Source organism: Amblyomma americanum, chromosome 1 (assembly GCF_052857255.1).
Source record: "Amblyomma americanum isolate KBUSLIRL-KWMA chromosome 1, ASM5285725v1, whole genome shotgun sequence".
NCBI lineage: Eukaryota > Metazoa > Arthropoda > Arachnida > Ixodida > Ixodidae > Amblyomma > Amblyomma americanum.
The window spans coordinates 93,190,630-93,214,597 of NC_135497.1; the positions used below are offsets into that span (position 1 = coordinate 93,190,630).

General features: G+C 44.4%; 1 protein-coding gene and 1 pseudogene across 1 annotated transcript in view; both read right to left on the minus strand.

The window, feature by feature from the left end:
- The window catches only part of LOC144113243 (uncharacterized), a 38,526-nt gene extending 30,914 nt beyond the window's left edge, over window positions 1–7,612 (minus strand). Inside the window, exons 1-7 of the mRNA XM_077646216.1 lie at window positions 7,544–7,612; window positions 7,312–7,406; window positions 3,325–3,479; window positions 1,899–1,945; window positions 1,418–1,479; window positions 1,070–1,230; window positions 933–970 (exon numbers count right to left, since the gene is read on the minus strand). Of these exons, the coding sequence (XP_077502342.1) occupies window positions 933–970; window positions 1,070–1,230; window positions 1,418–1,479; window positions 1,899–1,945; window positions 3,325–3,479; window positions 7,312–7,389 (541 nt within the window). The 5' untranslated portion in view covers window positions 7,390–7,406; window positions 7,544–7,612. The remainder of the gene's footprint in view (window positions 1–932; window positions 971–1,069; window positions 1,231–1,417; window positions 1,480–1,898; window positions 1,946–3,324; window positions 3,480–7,311; window positions 7,407–7,543) is intronic.
- LOC144113244 (uncharacterized) lies at window positions 4,835–6,791 on the minus strand (annotated as a pseudogene).
- Window positions 7,613–23,968: the final 16,356 nt, after the last annotated feature.

Here is a 23,968-nt window from a genome sequence, read left to right on the forward strand (position 1 = left end):
TGATGTGGCTGACTTAAATTTTCCATTATGGAATACGAGAACCTGCTGACAGGTGCATTTAAAACTGCCATCCAGCAAGAAGTGGTGATGTTTCCAAAACCTGGCAGCGCTGAGAGCCAAAGTGCAAAAAAATATCACAATGGGCTATTCTCAGCTGCCATACATAGCACCAGCGTCACAGCTACCTCCATGTACAAAATAAGTTTTTAGGTATGCATTTCCTATAACTCCAACAGCAGTCCAAATAGCACTAAAAACAAAGTGTAGCACATGTGTTTTCAAAAGTGCAGGCATCTTCCTGCAGTGAAGAAAGTCAGTGCACCTTGCCTAGAAATTGAAAATTGGTTTTTGGAGAAAGGAAATGGTACAGTATCTGTCTCATATATCAGCAAACCCTGAAAGCAGGGACTAAGAGAAAGGAAGAAAGAGGTGCCATAGTGGAGGGCTTCGACCACCTGGGTATCTTTAACGTGCACTACACATTGCACAGCACACGGGGCACCTTAGAGTTTCGCCTCCATCGAAACGCAGCCGCCGCAGTCGGGTTCAAACCCAGGTGCTCCGGATCAGTAACCGAGCACCCTAACCACTGAACCACCGTGGCGGGTGGTACCTTGCCTGAAAAGAATACTTAGCACATGCTTATACAGAGAGCAAATTTAGTGCAATGACTAATCCCTGGTTTCTAAAGTGAATGAAACCACACAAAACCACTCTGCCATAGTGCAAAAAATTTACCCCAAAAAAGATAGAACCAAATAAGGTGATGCAGCCCCAAGACTGACAGATCTCAGCATAAAATGCACATCACATGCACATCATTCTGAGCGCAAATAGACACTAACACTGAGATGTGCCAGTTATCCAAGAATGTTGCAACACCGTCCTTGCCTGCAACATGCACAAAAAGTAAATAGAAATGTGGAACTCACAGATCTGTGCGTGCAGCTTCACGGCTTCTCTCGCAATACTGGAGCCAAGAGGAAGGTCAACAAGTAATGCAGTCAAATACATATGCAATCTCTATTCACACATGTGAGCTGGAAATCAGACTGCAATGACAACTTACGTCTGCACAGTGGCCTCAAAAGGACCTCGAGCAATTGCGCTTTCCTGTACCACTTGCTTCAAGGCATCGATGGCACTGGTCAGTTGGTGTACTTCCCGTGTTATGTTTTTGGCAAAATCTTTATGAATTGTGAGGTGATGTTCAAGGCTTTCTTTTGCTTGCTATAGAAACAGAAGTGGATGCCATGCTCAAAACAGCTTTTATACCTCCATGAGAAACCATGCTAGCTAGTGTGAGAATTTGTGCATGGAAACAACACGCAGTTGGACTGCAACTTTTCTGAGCAGGCAAAAAAGAAGAAAAAAATGTAACACACATGCTGTTGGCAAATGGCATTAATTAACTGACCTGAAGCTCATTGTAGTCCTTCAGTTTTTCTACAAGGACTCTGTTTTGAGCCATTAGGGCATCTGGAAACAGTGCAAAATAGTCACCATTATTTTTCAACGTATTATGATGCAAATGCAGAACACAGTAGTAAAGGTCATGCAGCGACACTGCAAAAGGAAATGACATGGCAGCACATTGCAGCTCCATTGCAATGGTATTAAAAACTATACCCTCCAATGGCAATTCCAGTCTATCCACAAGTCAAAATAACTTCATGGCATTAAACACCACGCAAATATTTATGAAAAATCTCTAGTTGTATGCTTCTCAAGAGCACCCTTGTTTCGGAGTGCACTGTTCTTAGTACGGTTTGCATGAGTCAATATATCCATGTGAATGTGGATATCATACAATTCAAAACATATTGACAGAAACCGAGAAATCAAAACTTCGACATTAGATGTTAAAAAAAAAAATGAGGATAAATTTGTAAGTATACCTCTCTCTCCCATCAGAGCTTCTATAGTGGTCTTTGCCGCTCTTTCTCTGCAAAACAGAAGCAAGGCTGTCAGATGCGCCGATAAATTTGTTGGGAAAAGATGAAAGCTGTAATTAGAAGAATAGATCTTCAACATTGATACAGCCAGCCACCTGAATATACCGCCCCCAGGCAACAGTGGTTTGCCCTATCCAATCCAATCCTGCTTTTCAAGCCATTCGCAATTTCACAAGCTCGTTTGCCACGCGCCACTTGTTGACTTGTTTTGGCGTTGCCAGGTTGGCAATGCATTCGTAAAAGTGGCGAATAAAATTGAAGTCATACAATGGCATCGGGAATACGGAAGGAACGTGCCCCAAATGGCTCGAGACTTCGAGCACAACCAGAAATGGATATGGGACTGGGACAAAAATTTCGAGAAGTTGCTACGGGAAACCATAACTTCGAAGATAGTTGAGTTAATAAGCGTTGCTGTTTAGTGATTACGTGGAAGATGCGCTCCTCAACCGGGGAAGAAAGGCAGGACGTTTTAAGTACATGTGCACTTTGCTTTTTTTTTCTGTCAGGAAAATGTCGCCGCCTACTTGAATTTCGGCACCATTCCGGGATAGCGCCCTCTCCCCACTTTGCCACTAATTTTGACTTGCAGGGTGGGGGCGCTTGCTCGGAATTTTACGGTAGGTATTCAGAAATTTTCATGCATGGGAACAAACATCATCTGAAATTATTTGTAGAGGCACTTGTCATCAGAGTCCAAAAAAAAAAAGGCTAAAAAGAAGTTGCCCCTTCAAACAGCAGAGCAGAGCAAATGGCAGCCAGCATATATGCTTCCTACTTTCAGTGGTGCTGGCCTGTTGTTCTCAGGTGATCTTTATTTCTTTTTCTGCTCATTTTACTCTGTCAGTCGTGCTTGACCTAGTGCCTTTATCCTAATTTGGTAAAACCCTCTCTCATTTATATGTTACGGCCATTAAAAGTAAGCATAATGTAGGTTTCTATCACAACCTTATAAGTGGGGATTAACTTTTGTTGAATCAGTACACTCGGCCCACGTCCACATCACGGCTGAAGAAAGGGATACAGGAGACAACTGCTAAGACAGATAAACAAATATACTCTGGGTGTATATCTTGGCCACACTACATACTGAACTCCCATGCTGAAAACTTGCAAGTGCCTTAAATAATGCCTGTCCTCACAAATTAATGAGCTTAAACATATCGCCAGCAAGCAAAATAGAACTCAGAATATTGGTAGTACATCACTTCATTTTCCCTAATGGCAGCCACACACAGCAAAACAAGAAATGTTGAAGGTTATTGGTAACAATATCCTGCAGTGGAGTCCTCACTGAAGGTGAAAACAACAACATATCAGGGGTGGGATGACAAGCTCGTGGCTGCACTGAACCCTGACCAACTTTTACCTATCATTCAAGGAGCTGCGCTCATCACTGAGCTGCTGCACGGCACTGCTTAAGGCCTCAAAAAGTTTCAGGGCCGACCCATCGTCCAAGTCAGACGGGTCGCACAGCTTGCTGGCCAGCGTTCGCAGTTGTGCAATGAGCTGGTCCTTCTCCTCCTGGGGTCAGGCATAACAAAAACAAAAGGTATTTCAATTGCAACCACATCCGAGCAAACAACAGTATAGAGATTACTCATGCATATGATGTCCATAGCACGGAGAACCTATATGCAGGTAACTATGACTGTAAAACATGGCATTTGAACACATAGCCAGTCGCAGCTCATATCGCATGGCAGCCTCAAGAGTGTCACAATTTTTGGAATAATCTGATCAGGAGGCCCACCTCCCTGTAGGCTGCAAGCGTATTACAGCACTGCTGCACAAAAGCAGAAAACCTGCTCCTGCTGCTCAAATACTGGGTTCTATGTTGGAGCTTTTAGAGAGAACACTCTACTCCATGTAAAATTTGATCTCAGATTCAGTGTCTCCAGATGACCTTGAAATAACCTTGTGATGCCTACCATAGGAAAAGTTTGTAAGCTGCATAAGGTGTATCATGTCTGCAGGGTTCACCATGACCACTCTGGTCCACTATGGTGACATGGTCTTTGATCTTGACCTCTGTCCACCCCAAAAAATTGGCCCACCCACCCCCGAAATTTGACGTTGGCAAATTTGAACCAAAATCGATGCCTAGCTATAACTGACCGCACACAACACTATGGTGACCTCCAAATTTGGCCTGGGCTACCTCAAAAATGCGGTCCACCCACCCCCAAAATTTGGCCTTAGCATATTCGGACAAAAATCGATTTCTAGCCATAACTGACCGTGCCAAACACAACGGTGACCTTCAAATTTGGCCTGGGCCACCACCAAAATTTTACCTTGGTCGATTTGGACGAAAATTGATGTCCAAACATAACTGAGCAAGCCTGACACGATGAGGACCTCCAAATTTGGGCCACGCCATTGCAAAAATTTGACCTTGGCAATTTGGGAATGCTTTTGCACTACAGTAGGTTTAAGGTATGTCACCACCTTTTTGAAATTTTTTTAAAATTTTGACCATTAAATTTTTATTTCACACTGACCTTATAAAGCATCGTTTTATATGATATTCAAAAGCAAAAAAGAGTTTAAAATATCATGCTAGAATTTGTTATTGACAAAAAATGGCCCAAACTTGGCTGTTATGCAAACATTCATAACTAGACAATGGAGTGCAGAAATTCTAAACTTTTTTTGCACAGAGTTAGCCAACTAACCAGGCTGTGCAACCAACTAGGATCTTTGCCATCCGATAATTGGGAATCAAGTTATACAAAAAATTCCAAAGAAAACAAACAAATGTGTCATTTTTGTTTGCATTCCTTGGCATAAAACATGATTACATCAAAACTTACCATTCGATTTCATTCATCCTAGTTCATTGCACAGGTTAGTAATAAAGAAATGAGCATGCAAAGTTTCATTGAAAAATATTTATTCAGTTCGAAGTTACAACTGTTTGCGCAACAAGAAAGTGCAAGAAATCAAGTTTTGAGAAAAACACTATTAAAGTTTTTCAATCCTTGTAGAAACAAGATCACCATGCCCAAGGAAGTTAAAATCCACCAGGTTCATAGCTAGGGCCCTCTTTAGCTGCCACGAGCTCTCTTTTGGCTTTTGTTGCTGCCCGTCTTTTCTTGCGGAGATGTTTTACCTCACCCGTTGATTGACGCTGGGCCTTCTTCACACGGTTCTGGTCACTGGTGCAACATGCTACGAGAGTGTGGTGGCCAGGTTTGATGCCTGCTTCCCTCAAAATATCTGCTGTACTTCTGTTACCATCATTGAAGTGGCACACAGCATCATATAAACCAAAAAGTAGGATGGGCAGGCTCACGTGGACGTCTTTGGGAACCCGTTGCCAAATCATACCGTTGAAACTCTCGTTGGCATTTTGGGTTTTTCCATGCAGGCACTTCTTTAAGAGCTCGTCCGTACAGAGGTCAGTATATACCGGCTTCACTTTGTTGAGTACCTCTTTGGAAAGGCCTCCCTTGTGCTTGTAGCATCCACCACCGAGTGCACTCCGGTTAAACCCGCACCAACTCTCAGTGCCAAGAGGGCACAGACCATGCCTTGGTGTTTCATCTGTTGAACTACAGTGAAAGAGGCTCGCTAATGCAGCTTGCTTCATGGCTCGCAGGTCTCCCACGTTCGCTCTGATGGCAATACCATAATATTTCTGCAGCCAGTCGATGAGGACATCCGTTAACTTTCCTTTGCCTCCAAGCCCAGGAACACTTTTTTTCAACTTTCGTAGTCGGCATCCTACACGCTTCTGTACGTGCCCAATGAACTCCAGTTTGCGCACACTATTTGTGCCATATATGTCCTTTATAGCCGCGTGGCTCTTGGAGTCGCCGTCTCCATAGAAGTCTACATATTTTAAACCACGACTTCTTTCTGCTCGCTCGAACATACGATAGAAACCTACTGCCTCCATACCACCAGCACTACCGGTGTAGTTTGCTTGGCACTGGGTATGATTTGCCTTCCACTCCAGATATTGAGTGCTTGAGGTATTCAACTTGCTTTTCGAATGGCATGCCCTACATTTACTTGACGTGCCTTCTGCGTCAATAACTTTCCCAGTATCAATGGATATCAAGGTCAAACATCCATTCAATGATGAATGTCCACGCCTTTGCCATGTGCCATCACCTGACACACCACACTCAGTACTTTGCACAACACAACGCAATTCAGCAGCGGCATTCATCATTTACTTAGACGCAACAGTCTCTGCCGCTTTATAGAGCTTAGCAGATATCTTTTGGTAGGCAGAATGCCAAGGCGGCGGTGGCATGTTCATCACTTTCGTCAGCGTTACAGCTCCAGAATATCCCTTGCCCAGCTGACGCATTGCGTAGACAAGACGCAGGTTGTTCTCAATAGCAATCCCAACCTTTTTCGACGATTGAAATGAATATGCATATGCGCACGCATCACACAGAACAGCATATGCACGTGATATTATAAGCTGCGAGCATTCTTCCAATCTGAGCGACGTCTTCTTGCATTCCGGGCAGGCCAGTTTTGCAAAAACAGATGATAGGATCTCCATATCAATAATCCTATTGCCTTGCAGTAGAAGTTCTTGCAGCGGCACTTCACAATTGTTCTCTAAGTTCCCAAGCTTTGCAGCACTCGCCGATACATTCACGTCCGCATGGTCTTCGGTCGGAGCATTCCTTGTATGTCGATTGCCAAGAAACTTCCGTTTCAATCGCCTTTTTACCCTGAACTTGGCCATGCTTTCTTATAAAAACGTCCAGCCTATGTTATTACTGTTGCTACTAAAAATAATGCCTATAAAAAGGATGAATCCGGCAGCATTCAAAGCGGCAGCACAAAGCGAACGCAAACTAAACAACAGAGACGCTTGTAGCGTCATGCATCCCCCTTGCGGAAATTTAAAGAAATGTTTAAAAAAAAACGAAGCCTTACAAACTGCCTTTAATAATCTTTTACACATCAAACTAAAACATAATAAAAAACTTTCAATATACGTCGTTGATTATCGCTGAGTTATCAGTTTCTGTTACCAAACCACATCTGTTTCGGAACTGTTCATCACCTGTTCGAAAGTTAGCTATAACTTTTGAACTAAATAAGATACGAACATGATTCTTGCTGCAAAATATTTTTGAATGTTTGGGAACTCTCTAAATCTAAAAAAGAAAAATGTCATTTTACAAAAAAAAAACGCCTTTTCAAAGGTGGTGACATGCCTTAACCAAGTTGAAACTGACAATTTTTTTGTTCAAAACTTGCTAGCGGTGTGCCTGCAAGTACACAGAGTTGCCACATGCCAACTTCCAGCCGCCTGCCAAACCTGAGAACGAATACAGTCTCTATAGGTTTAATTACTCAGCTGAAATCATGATGAACAAACCTTTTCAGTTCTATGCTGGAGTACCAGACTTTCGTAGTCCGCAAACACATTTGAATGCTCTTCAACAAGGCGCTGCATATTCAGGCGGCACTGAGCTGTACGAGTGAGAGAGTATGAACAGCAGTTAGTCACTTCATTGAGCAACAACATGAGTGAGGCTGCCATATGTGCAGTGTCCAGACGGCGAGGAATGAGCAATGAGGAATGAAGCAAGTTTGACAACGGTACTTACTTAGTTGAGCCGTGCATGATGCGAAAACGTAATCGTCTGCGTAGAGATCGGCGAACCAAACCCCGCAGACGACGTTTTTTCGCTAAATGGCGGCAGTAGCGTCATCTGTTTTTGGCAGTCGAAAGCCTAGTCAACCTAGTTGTGACGCTTTTTGTTGCCGAAAAGAGATGGCGCCACTGCCAGTTTTTAGCGAAAAAGCGTCGTCTGCGGGTTTTGGCTCGCCGATCTCTCGTAGACGCTTACGTTTTCGCATCATGTGCGCCTGAACTAAGTAAGTACCATTGTCAAACTTGCTACGATACAAAAGTTACCATAATACGCAAGCTCTGTGTGCAGTTTCACCGCAAATGAGCCAGCGGTTGAGGCGGGGAAATTTTTGAAAGTGTCAGCGATAAAAACGCACAATGCTGTATGTAAGTACATGGAACATCCAACTTGTCATTACCACATAAAAAAGGCAATTTAATATATTGCTGGGGGAGCAAAGAGCTCGATCAATAATAAATACGGCGCACTAGCATATGAAAATCGGAAATATAACGCAACATCGAGATGCTCTACAAACTGACCTGTCTGGCACGGGCAATATACGCTGGCGCTCCAACGCACGCTCGATAAAAAAAAAATGCTTTTCAGTCACGAGCTGTTATATACACGACTATCGCATATATATTCTGCACCTTTGTCGTCTACACTGAGACCGAAATGAAAAAGGCTACAAAGTTTACGAACTATACTAACGGAGCGAAACTGCACACACGGTTCTACACATCGTTTACAGCTAATTACTACATGAATAATAACGCGATACCTAGGACTTGCCGTCGTTAATGCGGCGAGGATGTCGCGACTTACGAAACTCTGCGATGTCCGGCGATGTTTTCACCTTATTTTCACTCTCGTTCAACGCGCTGGCGCCACAAACGCAGCCAATGAAATATGCAGCGAACCAACTGTGTACTGGGCATACCAAACGCCTTGCAGACGATCGCCGTTATAATTTGAAAATTAAAAGTTATAAGTTCAGCTACGGACATTTAGTTAGATAAAGTGGCAACATAAAAATATTACTCTTTTTTTTCGCAAGTCACAAAAGATACTTGTTTCTTTCTTGTTACTGGCAAAATTTGAAAACCCGGAATTGCCGCTGCTGCCGCCACTGTCGCATCGCGAAGTGGAGCGGACTTCTGCTAGGGCGGCTAGAATGAAAAGGTGTGAAGACCGCGGCGCTTTCTCTCGGCCGCGCGTGACACCTCTGCTCATCGATGCCGCTAGGGGGAATGTGGCGCTGCTACTAGCGGCGCGGTAAGCTCAGCCGCGTCAGCCTTGCACACGCCGTAGCAGTTCAGTTCGTTTCGTTTGTAGCAGCGTTTTCTCAAGCGAGGGCGAGGTGCCTTCAACAACAAAAGTGACTGTGGAAATAGTGGAAATGGCTGTAAACCATCACAGCTATGTTGAACGACACAGCGATGCTCGGCTGATTCATTACATTGCAGCCTATGTGGCTAGGAAGCGTGTTTTGACAACTGCATTGTGAAGCCTGTAGAGCAGCATATATATGTCTCTGATAAAGGCAACATTCCCAAAGAACTTCCAACTGAGGCAACTAATGAGGGGGACAAATTGGGGGCCTTTTATATTGTAGGTGTTTGCAGCGCACACGAAACACGGACGGACAGAAAAGGGAACGAAACACAGCGCTGACTTTCAACTGAGCTTTATTGGAAAAATAAGCGACTTTTATACAAAAATTTTTAACATGTGACTCAGAAGATGTCAAAACGTCCTACTACATGTGCCATCTAAAATCACTGATACTCTAGATAAAAAACCCTGAAAAAACACGAATGGAAAACACTGAAAGACACGTGCCGCCTAAACCACCTAAAGGGTGTCATGATCAATAACGGTGAAGGAACAACATTCGAAAAAACTACCAAAAAACTATGATACCAAAATGCAAAAGCAGGGTGAAGCTGTATATGGGCTCCCGTTGTCACAAAAAAAAAATAAAAAATAAAAGAAAATACATTGACAAAAACAGGGCTGAAATGGTATAAAACACATTAACTAAAACAGCATAAGACCCATTATTTAAAGAGTGTTGAAATTTACAGGTGCGCGCCTGCGGCCTGCAAGAATCCAAGTTCTTTATCCAGGAGTACTAAGGACACAGCGCTGACGCACATGTCCCCTTTCTGTTGGATGGCTTTTGCCTCGATAATCTCCCTCGTGGTCTGATCGCTGCTTCTACCTAAAATCGTAGTGTCCTGGAACCGTGGTATGCACTTATTGCATTCGCTGCAGTGTACAGCGAGATTTCCTTCTCGTATGTTTCTCTTGCGCAGATTGTCATAATTATTGTTGTGTTCTCGGAGTCGGTCGTTAAGGCATCGGCCCGATTGTCCTATATAGACTTTCCCGCAGCTTAACGGAATCTGATACACCACACCCTTGGTACAAGGTACAAACGGAGACCGGTGTTTTTTGGAGCACTGCACACGTGGTGTACCACACGTCTGAGTAAGCTTACAAAGCTTTGACAGCTTTTCCGGGGCTGAAAACAATACTCTCAACTTCACTTTTTTGCCTATTCGTTTCAAATTGTGGGAGATGCTGTGCAAATAGGGTACTACAACCAGGTTTCGTTTTTGTTGACTCTCAGCCGAAGCTTTCATACTTCCTTTGCTTTTACTCTTCACTTCCCTATAGATTCTTTCAGCCACCGAGATGATGATCTGCTCCGGATAACCACTTTCTTTCAACCTTGCAGTCTGTTGATAAAAACTGCGCTCCATGGTATGTGGACAGGATTTTTGCAAAGCATTTGTCAAACACAGGTTAATAATGGAACGTTTTACTAGTTTAGAATGTGCCGAGTTGAACGGTAGGACACTTTTTTTGCCTCGTGGATCGTATGTCGTGGATCGAGAGATCATATCTGCTGGACATACGATCCACGAGGCCAAAAATGTGTCCTACTGTTCAACTCGGCACATTCTAAACTAGTAAAACGTTCCATTATTAACCTGTGTTTGACAAATGCTTTGCAAAAATCCTGTCCACATACCATGGAGCGCAGTTTTTATCAACAGACTGCAAGGTTGAAAGAAAGTGGTTATCCGGAGCAGATCATCATCTCGGTGGCTGAAAGAATCTATAGGGAAGTGAAGAGTAAAAGCAAAGGAAGTATGAAAGCTTTTGCTGAGAGTCAACAAAAACGAAACCTGGTTGTAGTACCCTATTTGCACAGCATCTCCCACAATTTGAAACGAATAGGCAAAAAAGTGAAGTTGAGAGTATTGTTTTCAGCCCCGGAAAAGCTGTCAAAGCTTTGTAAGCTTACTCAGACGTGTGGTACACCACGTGTGCAGTGCTCCAAAAAACACCGGTCTCCGTTTGTACCTTGTACCAAGGGTGTGGTGTATCAGATTCCGTTAAGCTGCGGGAAAGTCTATATAGGACAATCGGGCCGATGCCTTAACGACCGACTCCGAGAACACAACAATAATTATGACAATCTGCGCAAGAGAAACATACGAGAAGGAAATCTCGCTGTACACTGCAGCGAATGCAATAAGTGCATACCACGGTTCCAGGACACTACGATTTTAGGTAGAAGCAGCGATCAGACCACGAGGGAGATTATCGAGGCAAAAGCCATCCAACAGAAAGGGGACATGTGCGTCAGCGCTGTGTCCTTAGTACTCCTGGATAAAGAACTTGGATTCTTGCAGGCCGCAGGCGCGCACCTGTAAATTTCAACACTCTTTAAATAATGGGTCTTATGCTGTTTTAGTTAATGTGTTTTATACCGTTTCAGCCGTTTTTGTCAATGTATTTTCTTTTTTCTTTTATTTTTTGTGACAACGGGAGCCCATATACAGCTTCACCCTGCTTTTGCATTTTGGTATCATAGTTTTTTGGTAGTTTTTTCGAATGTTGTTCCTTCACCGTTATTGATCATGACACCCTTTAGGTGGTTTAGGCTTTCAGTGTTTTCCATTCGTGTTTTTTCAGGGTCTTTTATCTAGAGTATCAGTGATTTTAGATGGCACATGTAGTAGGACGTTTTGACATCTTCTGAGTCACATGTTAAAAATTTTTGTGTAAAAGTCGCTTATTTTTCCAATAAAGCTCAGTTGAAAGTCAGCGCTGTGTTTCGTTCCCTTTTCTGTCCGTCCGTGTTTCGTGTGCGCTGCAAACACCTACAGCATGAAAAACCAACTATATCTATAGCCCAAGAAAAGACGATTCTGGCCTTTTATATCCTTCAGTATCTTTTTACAATCTTGTCAACGTCCTTGAAAACAAAATTATACATGCGTTTAGCTGAACGTGCTTGCATGCCGAAGCTGCGGCAGATTCTACACGTGCCAAAAATTAACGTGGTAACGTGCCAAAAATTGGTTGTTCTGAGCATTCTGTTGCGCTGACAGCATCAGTTGTACGTCTTTATTGTCGCACAAAGATTCGCTTTTTGCTTAAGGGTATACAAATCAGTAGGATTAGTGAGAAGAAAAGGCAAACACTGAAACCTTGTGTGTTGTAGGTCAAATTCTGCAAAAGCTTTCCCCCTCACTTGTAAATAAACAATTTTATTGCCAGATGTGTTACTTCATTGTCTAGAATCGTCGGAGATTGTTTACATGCAGGGGGCAAGCTTATTTTGTTATTTATTTAATGGTCATATACACAATAAATTTTATTATTATTTATTTTTCAAAGTGCAGAGGGTGATGCAAACTGTCACGTTGTGGTGACGACGCTCCATCAGTCTGGAAGACAACGAAAAAAACTTCCAAATCGAACTGTTTAAGGGGCTGACTCGCGCCCACTGAACTGAATGACTCGGCGGCGGCGATAGCCACAAGCGCGCTCGGCGTTCATAGGACTGAATGCCTGCAGTATACTTGGCCGCGTTCAATTTAAAGCTGGCGAGGAACCTTCGAACCAAAATCAACTACAACAATCTGGAAAAATTTGGAAGCATTTGCTCGTGGCCACGATGAATGGAGATAAGTCTGGTCGCATCTCGCATTACAAAACAAAATGATAAAGCCGCTTAATTGCCAGTGGTTTTAATTGAGTTTGAACGAACAAACCGTGCAAAGATTCACGGCAATATAAAACGAATTGAAATGGGAAGCTTTACGCACGAGGAGTGATCAATTGCAATAGGTCATGTACATACATGGTCGGGTCAGACAGTCGACTGCTGTTGGGACATGACTGGTTCATGTTACTCATATACGAAATGCTTTGCAACTGCCATGGGTATACGAAGCGAAATAGATGAGCCCCACTGTGCTTTGCATTAAAGAGTCCTAGAACTGAAGTGTTTCAATTGTGAGCAATCTGATCCAAGTGCCAGCAACGGAGACGGGGGCGCTGCCCCCTTTGGAAAAATCGGGGGGGGGGACCACCCCCGGCGACAAAAGCTGGTTTGTGTGTTGGGGCGCCTTCAGCCAATACGACTGCAGTTTTGAGGTCCTGTGGCAAGCATACAACCTGCTCTTCTCGCCTTAGTGGCTGCGTTTCGATGGCGGCGCAATGCAGAGAGTCAGTGCACGTTTAAGAAACTAAGGGGGTTGAATTATTCAGAAACCTTCCACTGCGGCGTCCCTCACATCCTGGGCAGCGTGTCGAAATGTGCACGCATAAAATGCGCTTTAGTCCATCTATACGTTAATTGCAAATTGCATGGGCTTGTGAAGCAGCAGATTTCACGGGAATAATGATGCGAGTTGACGAAACATTATTTTATGGTAAAGATTCATTCTTTGACACTCGCAGAAAAAGTGCGATAAGCGAAACGGGCTCCTCCTCGCCTCAGTGGTAAAAATTTAGCCTACGCGATGCGCTCATTTCGGCTGCGCGCCTTACCGCGCCTTAGTGTTCCTGTATATGCTCCCGCAGGGAGCAGAGTTGCGCGAAGGTCCGCCATTTTGTTCCAGGCTGTGCTGGAAAGCAGCTACTCGAGCGCACGGGCGCTGGGATCATGACGGGACTGGCGTTGTAGAGCAGTTCGCTTTTTTTAAAAAAAGCTTACAAACGGCGCTGGATTTCGGGCATCCTTTTTTCCTTTTACTGTCTCAGTGCTTTACTGTCTTGTACTGTCTCAGGATCGATGCTAAGCCCTTCATACTTCGTTGAAAAAAACGCCGAAAACTAATCTGATTTAATTGCCTAAAATATCATACAGCATGGCAGAAAGATCGCGGAATGACAGCGATAGCTCGCAGTACGGACATTAATGGCGCAGAAATGCTTGAAAATTAAAAACCTGCTTGAGTTGTGTGATGAAGAGAAGTGCGGTAATGCATCTCCCTGCAGAACCACATTGAAATACATTATTCTACAGGGTTGCGACTGCCGATGTTGCACGAAGCTTGGGAAACCACGCTGCACATGATGTGAATGTGGGCAGTGTAAAGCAATGCATTTTGCACGCAAGTAAATCTAACCAACCGAAGGCACAGATATCGCAAACTCGCGCGCTTATATTTCACAAAATAAACGTATCATTTGTTGCTCTGACTTCTAGCCCTCCATTGCATTTTTCCTGTGCCATGGTCATCTTTTCAAGCCAAACACATCACGTGCCGTACTTCTTTAATAGTTTCCAAGGACCTCGAAAAGTGATGTGTATCTCTTTCTGGGGCCGCTATTTTCTCGTTTTGCCCTAAGCACTATTGCGTTTTCTCTAGACCTACTTGAAATATATGTACCTTCACTGCATTCTGAAATATCTGTTTTGGACTGCTCCATGCTTTTACTCAAAGAAAAATAGTTATCTGAATATCCAATTTTGCTTTCAAGTATTTCATGCTATTTTTGTTCTCCTCTCCTCCAGTGTTAACATCCCTGTCAGTGGAACCTTAAGGGTATTCTTAACAAATAAAATAGTTAAATAGCTTAGCCAAAGCTTGTTCTCTTGCAGAGAGACTGGCCTCCCACTTCTGTGTAGTAGACTGGGACTAGAACAAAATTTCACATACAGAAAATTTGCTTGTGAAACATTCTTTATTTCACAAAACAAACCATTTCTGCAAGATGCTGGAGGTGGCAGCAGAATAAGCAGACAGGCTGGCAGCGGCTGCACATGAGAAATGCTCTGTCACGTGCAGTTAGGTTAGGAACAAAACCTTTTTTCACATTTTCATTTGGAACTTTTAGCGTTGCAGGAAAAATGAAGATAATTTGTTGATGGAAAACATGAGTCGCCGCATGGAGTTTGAGCGAGCCTGCTGAACAATTTATAATTTATATTGAACTGTAATTTTTATCAGACTAGGCTGCCGTCACTGCACACTATCAAAATATATACAACTGGAGCGCACGGAAAAGGCGGGAACACACCGCAGCCGACCGCACCGGACGCGTCCGATCACGATGGCAGCCGAGAGGGTACTGGAGCTGGCGAGGTACCGGCGTTGCGCATGTAAAGTCGGCTCCTCCACTTCAAAATGGAACAAACGTCGTCAGCGGAATCACGTAACGGCCGCTCGGCGAATGGCGTCAAGAGCGGCGCGAGGAAAACAGTCGCGCAACTTTGCTCCCTGGAGCATATACAGGAACACTACCGCGCCTCTGCCTTCAGCGCCGCCACACGGCATCGGCGCGCTGCGGGGCCATGCTTCCTCGGCCGCTTTTCACACCTTCACAGTCTAGCCACCTTACTTCTGCGGAACAACCACCAGCAATGCAGGAATTGCTGGCGCTTTGGGCATAGCCGGTAAAGCTTGCAAATCTGCGACGCGTTGCCGACTATGCGGGGAGAATCATTCCGCAGACCTCTGTGCATCTGAAGGTCCCGTTTGTACTCTATGTGGCGGCAGTCATCCGGCTGATGATGCTGGCTGTCCCAAGCTTTCAGAAGAGCAGAATGTTCTGGACATCATTCAGCAGAGAATGTTCTAGGGCGGATGCTTATGCACAACTAGACAGAAAGAAGCACTCTTATGCGGGCATGGCAAGATCAGCTGGTTCTGAGGCAGAAGCGTCGCTGACAAAGTCCGTGGTGTCAGTGGTCGAGAAGGCGCTTGCAGGTGTTGTGGACCGTATGCTGAATACATTCACTGAAGCTCTGTCCCAGGTTATTTCAAATCAGGTTGCTCATCCAACTGTTGACATTCCTGTTCCATCAACCAGTTCTCATAGCCTCTCTGGTGTCTCTCCCATGGCTCCTATGCCTGCTGAATCCTCGTCTGTGCATGTACATGGTAACGGGGATACCAGCATTTCTACTGCTTGCACTGCGTACGTAGAGATGGGGAATCCTTCCCAGAAACGTCGTTCTGCTGCTTCTCCTTCGAAGTCCGCCCTCCCAAGCAAGAAAGGTTCCCCAAGAATTCCACATAAAACTGATTTGTTACATGAGGCTGTCACGGCCTCTCTGCTTTTACAGTAACAATGGCGCGGTTAAAAGTACTGCAGTGGAATTGCCGTTCAGTGGTATCTTCTTTTCACGATTTACTCCACCTTGCCTCACAATCAGATCCCGACATAATTTTACTTCAGGAAACTTGGCTTACTTCTATTAGGTCATTCTCTCTCAAAAATTTCCGGGTATTCCGAGCCGATCGCAATTACGGTCGGGGTGGTGGCTTGTTAACACTAATTTCTTCTAAATTTGTTCATCGGGCGCATATAGCACACCAAATTCAAACACCTGACTGCGAATCGTTGGCTGTCGATATCGCAATTCCACAGTGTGCTCCCCTTACCGTTGCTAATGTTTACTTTCCTTCAGGTGTACGCAACACCGATCATTTAAATGTTCTTTTGCGGTCTAAAAATAGAGTGGTGGTTGCTGGAGATTTCAATTCACACCACGTAATTTGGGGTTTTCGTACTGATGCATGTGGTCAGCTTCTATGGTCATGGATGTCGGCAAGGAACGTGCGTTGCTGTAACAGTAGTAACTTTCTTGCGTTCCGACTCTCGGTCTGTCATTGACCTAACACTGGCTGTGAATGGGGCGCAGGTTTCTTCGTGATCTACAGTGGACCGTGGTACTTCCAGTGACCACTTTCCGATATCTTTCACAATAGCAGCTTCTCCACCAAGGACGACTGCGTCTCAGCAAAAATTCGTAAACCACACACTTTTCAAAAAACTTGTGCAATCCTCTTTCTCCTCCATTGCATCATCGGATAACTTGAATCGCGCTAACCGAGTTCTCGGTTCTGTGTTAGGGGCATCTGAGCGTTCCGTGTTCACGGTGCAGTCTACAGTCAAGAACAAACAGCCCTCCCTGTGGTGGAATGATGACTCTGAGAGAGCATATCGCCTTAGAAAAGCTGCTTGGAAAACCCTCTCTCATAACCACTGCCCGCGGAATTGGATAAATTACAAATTTCTAGCGGCTTCATTTAAGAGGACCATTGGTAAAGCGAAGGAGGAGTACAATGAGAATTTGAACAGTTATTTATCCAGCCCTAATAACCGCAGAGCTTTATGCCGATTCATGGAACGCACCCATAAAACACCGACTTCTCATGTTACACAGTCCGTGGTCTTAACACCAGAGGATGCAAAAAATCAACTTGACCAGATAGCACAAGGCCTTGCTTTGCGTTTTCAGGCGCGGTTGGTGGTTCCATTCGTACTACCCCCTCCGCGCGCAGACTTCACTGCGGTTACACCCTCTGTATTATTTTCCATTGTTAATGGCCTCAAACCTGCAGCTCCCGGATGCGATGGGATCTCTATCGGTATGTTGAAGTCTCTTGTGGAAGAATTTACCTCGGACGTATTGCATATGGTTAATGTGTCCCTGGAGAAAGCTTGGCTCCCTCCTGAATGGAAAATTGCGAAAATAATCTTACTTCTCAAGGATCCAAAAAAGGGTTTAGAAATTGACAACATTCGGCCCATTTCTCTCTTGTCTAATTTAGTTAAAGTTATTGAACTAACTGTGCACAGCCGTCTAACAGATCATGTTCAAGCGGTACAAGCCTTCAGTGCTTCTCAGATAGGGTTTCTGTCGGGGGTTCTCGATTTGTACCGCACACTTGGACTTGGAAAGCAGAATTAGGATGGCAATGGAGAAGAAAGAGGTCGCGGCGTTAGTCACCTTGGCCAATCCCCCCGCGTGGGTATGTGCCATATACCTGGGGTGAAGAAGAAGTCACCTTGGATATCGCTAAAGCGTATGACAGTGTAGAGCATTCGATTTTATTGAACAAGCTGGACGAAATTCGGCCACCTTTTTATATTCTTGCATGGGTTCAGGAATTAATAAAAGAAAGGCGATTCTTCTGCTCGGACGGTTCCTTTACTTCCGAGACTTTTTTCATAGACTAGAGGTGTGCCTCAGGGTTCCGTACTATCTCCGTTACTTTTTAACATACTTGTGCGAGATATACCAATTCAGGGTGACGTCAAGGTGTATGTGTATGCGGACGACATCGCCTTTTTCGCTTCTGCTAGAGACATACACTCACTTTACCAGCTTTTGCAGACCTACCTCAATGCACTGGAAGTATGGCTGGGCAAGTTACACTTAACTCTTAATGTGAACAAATCTTCTGTTCTCATTTTTCCTCCAGCGTCCCCTCTTTATATAAGTCTATAGTACTGTGGCGCCCAAATCCCGCAAGTGGAGTCCTTAAAGTGTCTAGGTGTAATTTACGACCCTCACCTCGACTGGCGACCTCATATCAAAAGTATAGTCTTAAATGGTGAGCGAGCTCTCGGTCGCCTTATGCGAATCATCAATAGGAAATTTGGTATGCTCAGAGACACTCTGATTTCTCTACAAAACTTACGTAAGACCAATTTTGGAGTTCGGTTGCGTTCTGTTCTCCGGTTGCCCTAGATACAAAATTCAACCGCTGATTCTTTTGGAGAGGCATGCTCTACGGCTATGCCTGGGTTTACCAAAATCAATGGCGAATTGTGTCCTCTTTCTGGAAGCTCGCATACGGGACTTGAACTCTCGCTTCCAACTTCTCACAATGAGCACCTTCTTACGGGGACTTGAGCCAGTGCCTGGAGTGGCTCCTCCAATTTTTTTGACAACCCCAGCATTCTTTCTAGATAAACATTGGCCGATTTACAAACTGCCTCAATTTATGTTTACTGAGCACCTTTTGTCTAGAATTGCAGTCTCGCTTAGGTCTGTGCAATGCGTCAGAGATTTGCAGGCTGCACCAGCTGTTTGCTTCGACCACGTGCTTCCGCTTTACGCAAAGCAATCACCTGCCAACGTGCTAAATGGTCTCCTGGAGGAATATCTATTGCAGTATCCGAGCCATGCTGCAATTTTCACAGATGCCTCTCAACAAGCCGAAAAGGAAGCAATAGGTGTTTATTCACAAACACTAGATTGGCGTTATTCTCTCCGGATACCTGATTATACACCAATTTTCACTGCTCAATTTCTCGCTATTGGTTTGGCCCTTCAAAACGTTCCCAGTGATATTTATCAAGTCATCATTCTCTCGGACTGCCGCTCAGTCTTGGCTGCACTAGAAAGCTCGCAAACTACTCTCCTGTACCGATCCCTACTGTACTTTGTGCCACGTCATGTCCTAGAGGCGCGTTTTCAGTGGATCCCAGGACACATTGTGGCATTTCTTCAAATTTTATGGCCGATCTCTTAGCGAAATCTGCCATCAATGGCCCTTTTGCCCAGGGCGTTCCAAACCTCATACCTCTGACCACGTCCCGTTATGAACGTTTCCAAATTCACCATTACCTGAGCCATGAGCCCATCCTTGGTATAGCGGATTTCAAACATTTGAAATTCCGATGGAATATACGTTACTGCGCATCAAGACAATGTGAGGTTTCTATGACGCTGCTGCGTTTAAGGATTCCTCCCCTTAATCTATATTTATGCCGTTCGGGGTTCACGCCGTCCAATCTATGTGCGCCATGCGGGGACGTTGAATCAATAGATCATTTCATCCTCTACTGCCGGCGGTTTGCACGGCAGAGAATTCAGTTTTTGGTAAATCCTCACGCTCAATTAGGTCTGCCGTTTACTCTTCCCGTCCTCCTCTCATTCAGTGCAACCGTCAAAGGGCATGCCATTTGGCAGGTGTGTCAGCTACTCCACAAGTATATCATTGCAACCGGGAGATTTTTGTGTTAACTTCTCGATACCTTTTCTTCTTTCTCAAAATTATTTGCTTTCTTATCAATCCTCAAAATTTAGTAATTCTACTCGCACCGCTTTGTTTCCTTGATTTCCAATTCGATTTCCTCATGCTCAATCAAATTAAGGATTTCCTTTTCACTCACAATCTTCTTAATTGATAAGCCGTTTGAGATTCACTTGGATTAGACCTTCCCTCTTTGGATCTGCACCAAACCCTGGCCAATCCCCCACCGTGGGTATGTGCGATCATCTTTCAGGAACAACAACAACAACAACCACCTGACATTCGCCGACGCGCGATCCTGTGTTCTGCGCATGCGCGAGGAAAAAAGATGGCAAGGAGAAAATTCGTTTTCTTTTTTGTTAGCGGAAGTCACGTCGTTGTTTTGTGCCTACTCTCGAACTCTGCTTTTGCTCGCCCGGCAGCTGCGCGGTGGCGGTTTAAAAGATCGGAGGTTTGGTGGGTTTGGCCTGATGACTGGGCTCGCCGAAATACGTTTTCACGGCACCCCTCCCTGCAGCTTTCTCCGGACTTTCGTGAGTACTGCAAAAAGGCAGCGCCGTGCACGCATGTTAGAATATCGTCGCTGCTCTCCCACTGTCTTCGAGCTTGTTGGAAGTGGTTCTGCTTGGGCACACATACAATGATCGCGGCGTCTTCCTGCGAACTGATTTCGCGAAGGCTTCGAGGTGAAGGTGTATTTAGAGTACGGAGGGGCACGGTGAGCTCGTTTCCCTGCGCTTAAAAGCCCCGTCGTGTAGTTGCTTCCCGTGCTTCGATCTGTCGCCGGTGGCGCGCACGAAAGCGCCTTTCTTTTGTCTTTTATTATCCAGTGCGCCTCTACTTCTGTCATAACTACCGTTGTTTTCTCAGGGTGAATAATTTTGTTGCACAGCGATTGTGGGATCTTATATCCTTCCTCGCAGCTTCTGCTCATGGACTCACCTGCACCATCGATACCTTGCGCAATTCACGAAAGGTGGGGAACCCCGGTTGCTGTGCAGAAGAGAGCTGCAGTTTAACTGAAGGTTTCCCCAGTGTGAAATGACTTACCTATTTTGATGAAGCTGCAGTTCTTATGCAGTACGGCTGTGAAGTGTTCCCACAGGGCGTGAGTTTTTTCCCCATAAGCGGCAGAGCCAAATCAACCTGTTATTGTAGTCATTTGAATGCTGCATGGAAGTCAACGAGTGAATTTAATAGCTTTCATTTGAATGTAGTTATCAGTTTTCTGGACGACTGTGGGAATATTTATCTCATTATAAGATGGACTGCTTCAGTGGACTCCCTTAAACAATGCATATTACTTAGCTAGGGTGTTCACCATGACCGGTGATATCTCTGCGGCCATTAGATTTGTTTGCGGTTCCTGAGGAGGAGAGTGGATGGACAGGCTGGCTTGAAGTGTTCCAAAAGCTTCAATTCCTTTTGAGTATTGTGTAGGGAAGATGGCTGGTGCCAGTTCCCATGTCCACAAATAAAAGCTAGTTCATGTCTTCCAGTACCTGTCAAATGTGGTGACGGGGTATTCAGACATTGAAGACTGGATGAAGCTGAACCAGCCTGCTTTGTGTAGGGGAGCTAGTGCCCTTAGGGCAGGCCTCTCAGGTAGGAAAGAGCAGTGCAACTGCCCCAAGTGCTTTAATGTAGCACTTTTGGGTGGGTCAGCTGATAAATACCTGAAATGCGACTGCACTGTATAAAGTGGACAGAACAAGAAATGGGCAAGGGGGTGTTTCTATTTTTCCGCCTGCAAGTTTTTTCAGTTCGTACAACCTAATAATATTCATGCTTTCCTGCAGTGTACCTTGCAAGAAGCAAATGCACCAGCTGTGCTGGCAATTTTTTGCATTGTTCTGCTCATTCATTAGGCAGCTACCGGTATTATAACTTTCTGTTCGGCACAAAATTTTTCACATCTTACCCTTCCCCGGTGTGGGTATTTTTTTTTTACTTCCAGTGTTTTCTCTTTTTGGTGCATATGCAGAGACAGGGATCCCTCTGAGGCAATGTGCAGTTTTCTCGTCTTGATCCTGTCTTCACCTTGTTAATAGTCGACAACTATGACTGGCATGGCCAAATGTACTGCACAGGATGGTGGACCAGCATTCGGTGCATATATCTGTACTGCTTTTTTCGGGGTAAGACATGGTTCCAGTGCAGTTCTTAAAGAAAATTTTGGATTTCAGACAGCTTACCTTCTGTGTTTTCAATTTTTTTTTCATGGATTATGTGCTGTGCTACCTCTCTGCTTCCTTATCCAGTTATTCTGGTGCTTCAAGAATAACTCTAGGCTTTCACAGCTAGCATGGTCTGCAAAGAGAGGAGTAGCGGAAGTGTTGTTACGTGGGTCTGTATTCCAACTGCGTTGCTTTCGAAAATGTCCCTTTCGGTGACACTTGGTTGGTCAGTCGAATTGAAAGTGTCGGCTCATTCACTTCAGCATTTCGGCCAAGCAGGTGTTGCCGAAAGGACGCAAGTTGCAGTACTGGCCCTGATAAGTTTTGTTTCATTCAGAATAATGCCACACTAATTTGGACCGCAGCAATGCCTTAGTCGTTTGAGCATCCGCCTCGCATGCGGGAGGTGTGGGGTTCAATCTCCGGTGCCACCGGGTACCCACCGGTAATAATAATAATAATAATAATAATAATAATAATAATAATAATAATAATAATTGTTTTGTTGGGAAAGGAAATGGCGCAGTATCTGTCTCATATATCGTTGAACACCTGAACCGCGCCGTAAGGGAAGGGATAAAGGAGGGAGTGAAAGAAGAAAGGAATAGGTGCCATAGTGGAGGGCTCCGGAGTAATTTCGACCACCTGGGGATCTTTAACGTGCACTGACATCGCACAGCACACGGGCGCCTTAACGTTTTTCCTCCAGAAAAACGCAGCCGCCGTGGTCGGGTTCGAACCCGGGTACTCCGGATCAGTAGTCGAGCGCCCTAACCACTGAGCCACCGCGGCGGGTCACCGGTAATACAATGGGTACAAACTTTCCCCTGCCTGGTGCTCGCCTTCTTTAGGGTGAAATGCTCGGGAAATGGGTCTTTGACACCACCTTGAGTATAATAAAAAAATATTTGTGCCATGGCGCTCTTTGGCCACAGATGCCCTTGCGCAATAAAAAGTCATCATCATCAACCCTAATTTCGTTGATGTGTGTCAGTCAGCAGTTGCAAAACATGAGCTATGTGTGACTAAATGGAGTATCCTGCTGTGATATGTGAACTTAGTGCTTTTGATGCTCATATAAAAGAAGCAACAGCCACCAAAACATAGGAAAGCAAAGAGGAATATTTTTATTTGTGGTTTTGATTAACAAGGAATCAGTAGAGTAATAATTTTCTTACCTCAAAGTTAACAGAATAGTAAATAGAATACAAAAAAGGCATGCTGTCGGTGGAACTGAACCCATGACCTTCTCATGTTCATTTAGTTTATTCTAATTAGACTAATTACCCAACTTGCAGTTCTTAGTTTATATTTTCAAGTGTCCTAATCACTTTTTACTCATGTTGCAACCATCTAATCAACAGTTTTGTAATGTTTTAGTCACTTTTCAATTCCGTTGCTGCACGTGTGATGTAGCCACCTTTTCAACCAGTCCAGAGTTTGACACAACGTTGATGGACTACACCGCGTTTCCTTTTCCGCTGAACAGGACGCTTAGTGCAGTCGTGTTGATATGAAAAGATATAATCTTCAGCATTCTATAGATGCACAAATATTAACGATATGCAGTAAGGTATTGGAAATGATAAAGGGATATAGCTGTGTAGGACAAGTAGTGATTGTAGGTCTGGGCCATGAAAGTAGAATAGCTAGGAGAACATGAATGCGGTAGAATGCATTTGGCAGCTATTTTGAGCTCATTTATAGTGGCTTACCCGTACATCTCAGTAGGAAAGAACATACAGTTGAACCTCGATATAACAGTTGTACTTTTTGGAAAAGCTTCGTTATACCGCAAACTTCGCTGCATTGAGGTTTTGTCTTTCAGTGGCGCAAATGATATCACTTATTCCTAAAATCTACCCTTTCGCTTTATTTCAATCGTGTGCATTCATGAAGATGTTACAAGCAATTTTAGAAGAAACACCACGGAAAACTATCGATGAGAATCGTTCACTACAGCTTCGTTACCTCGAAATCGCATGTAACGAAATATAGGTTCCGGCAAAATTTCCTGCAGAGCCAAGCCACTCCCCACAGTCCCATGCATTTATATTACTGTTTGCCTTGAAGTATTTTCTTGACGAACTGCAGATATTTTGAAATCTTGACTGATAGCTGGAGGTAAACGC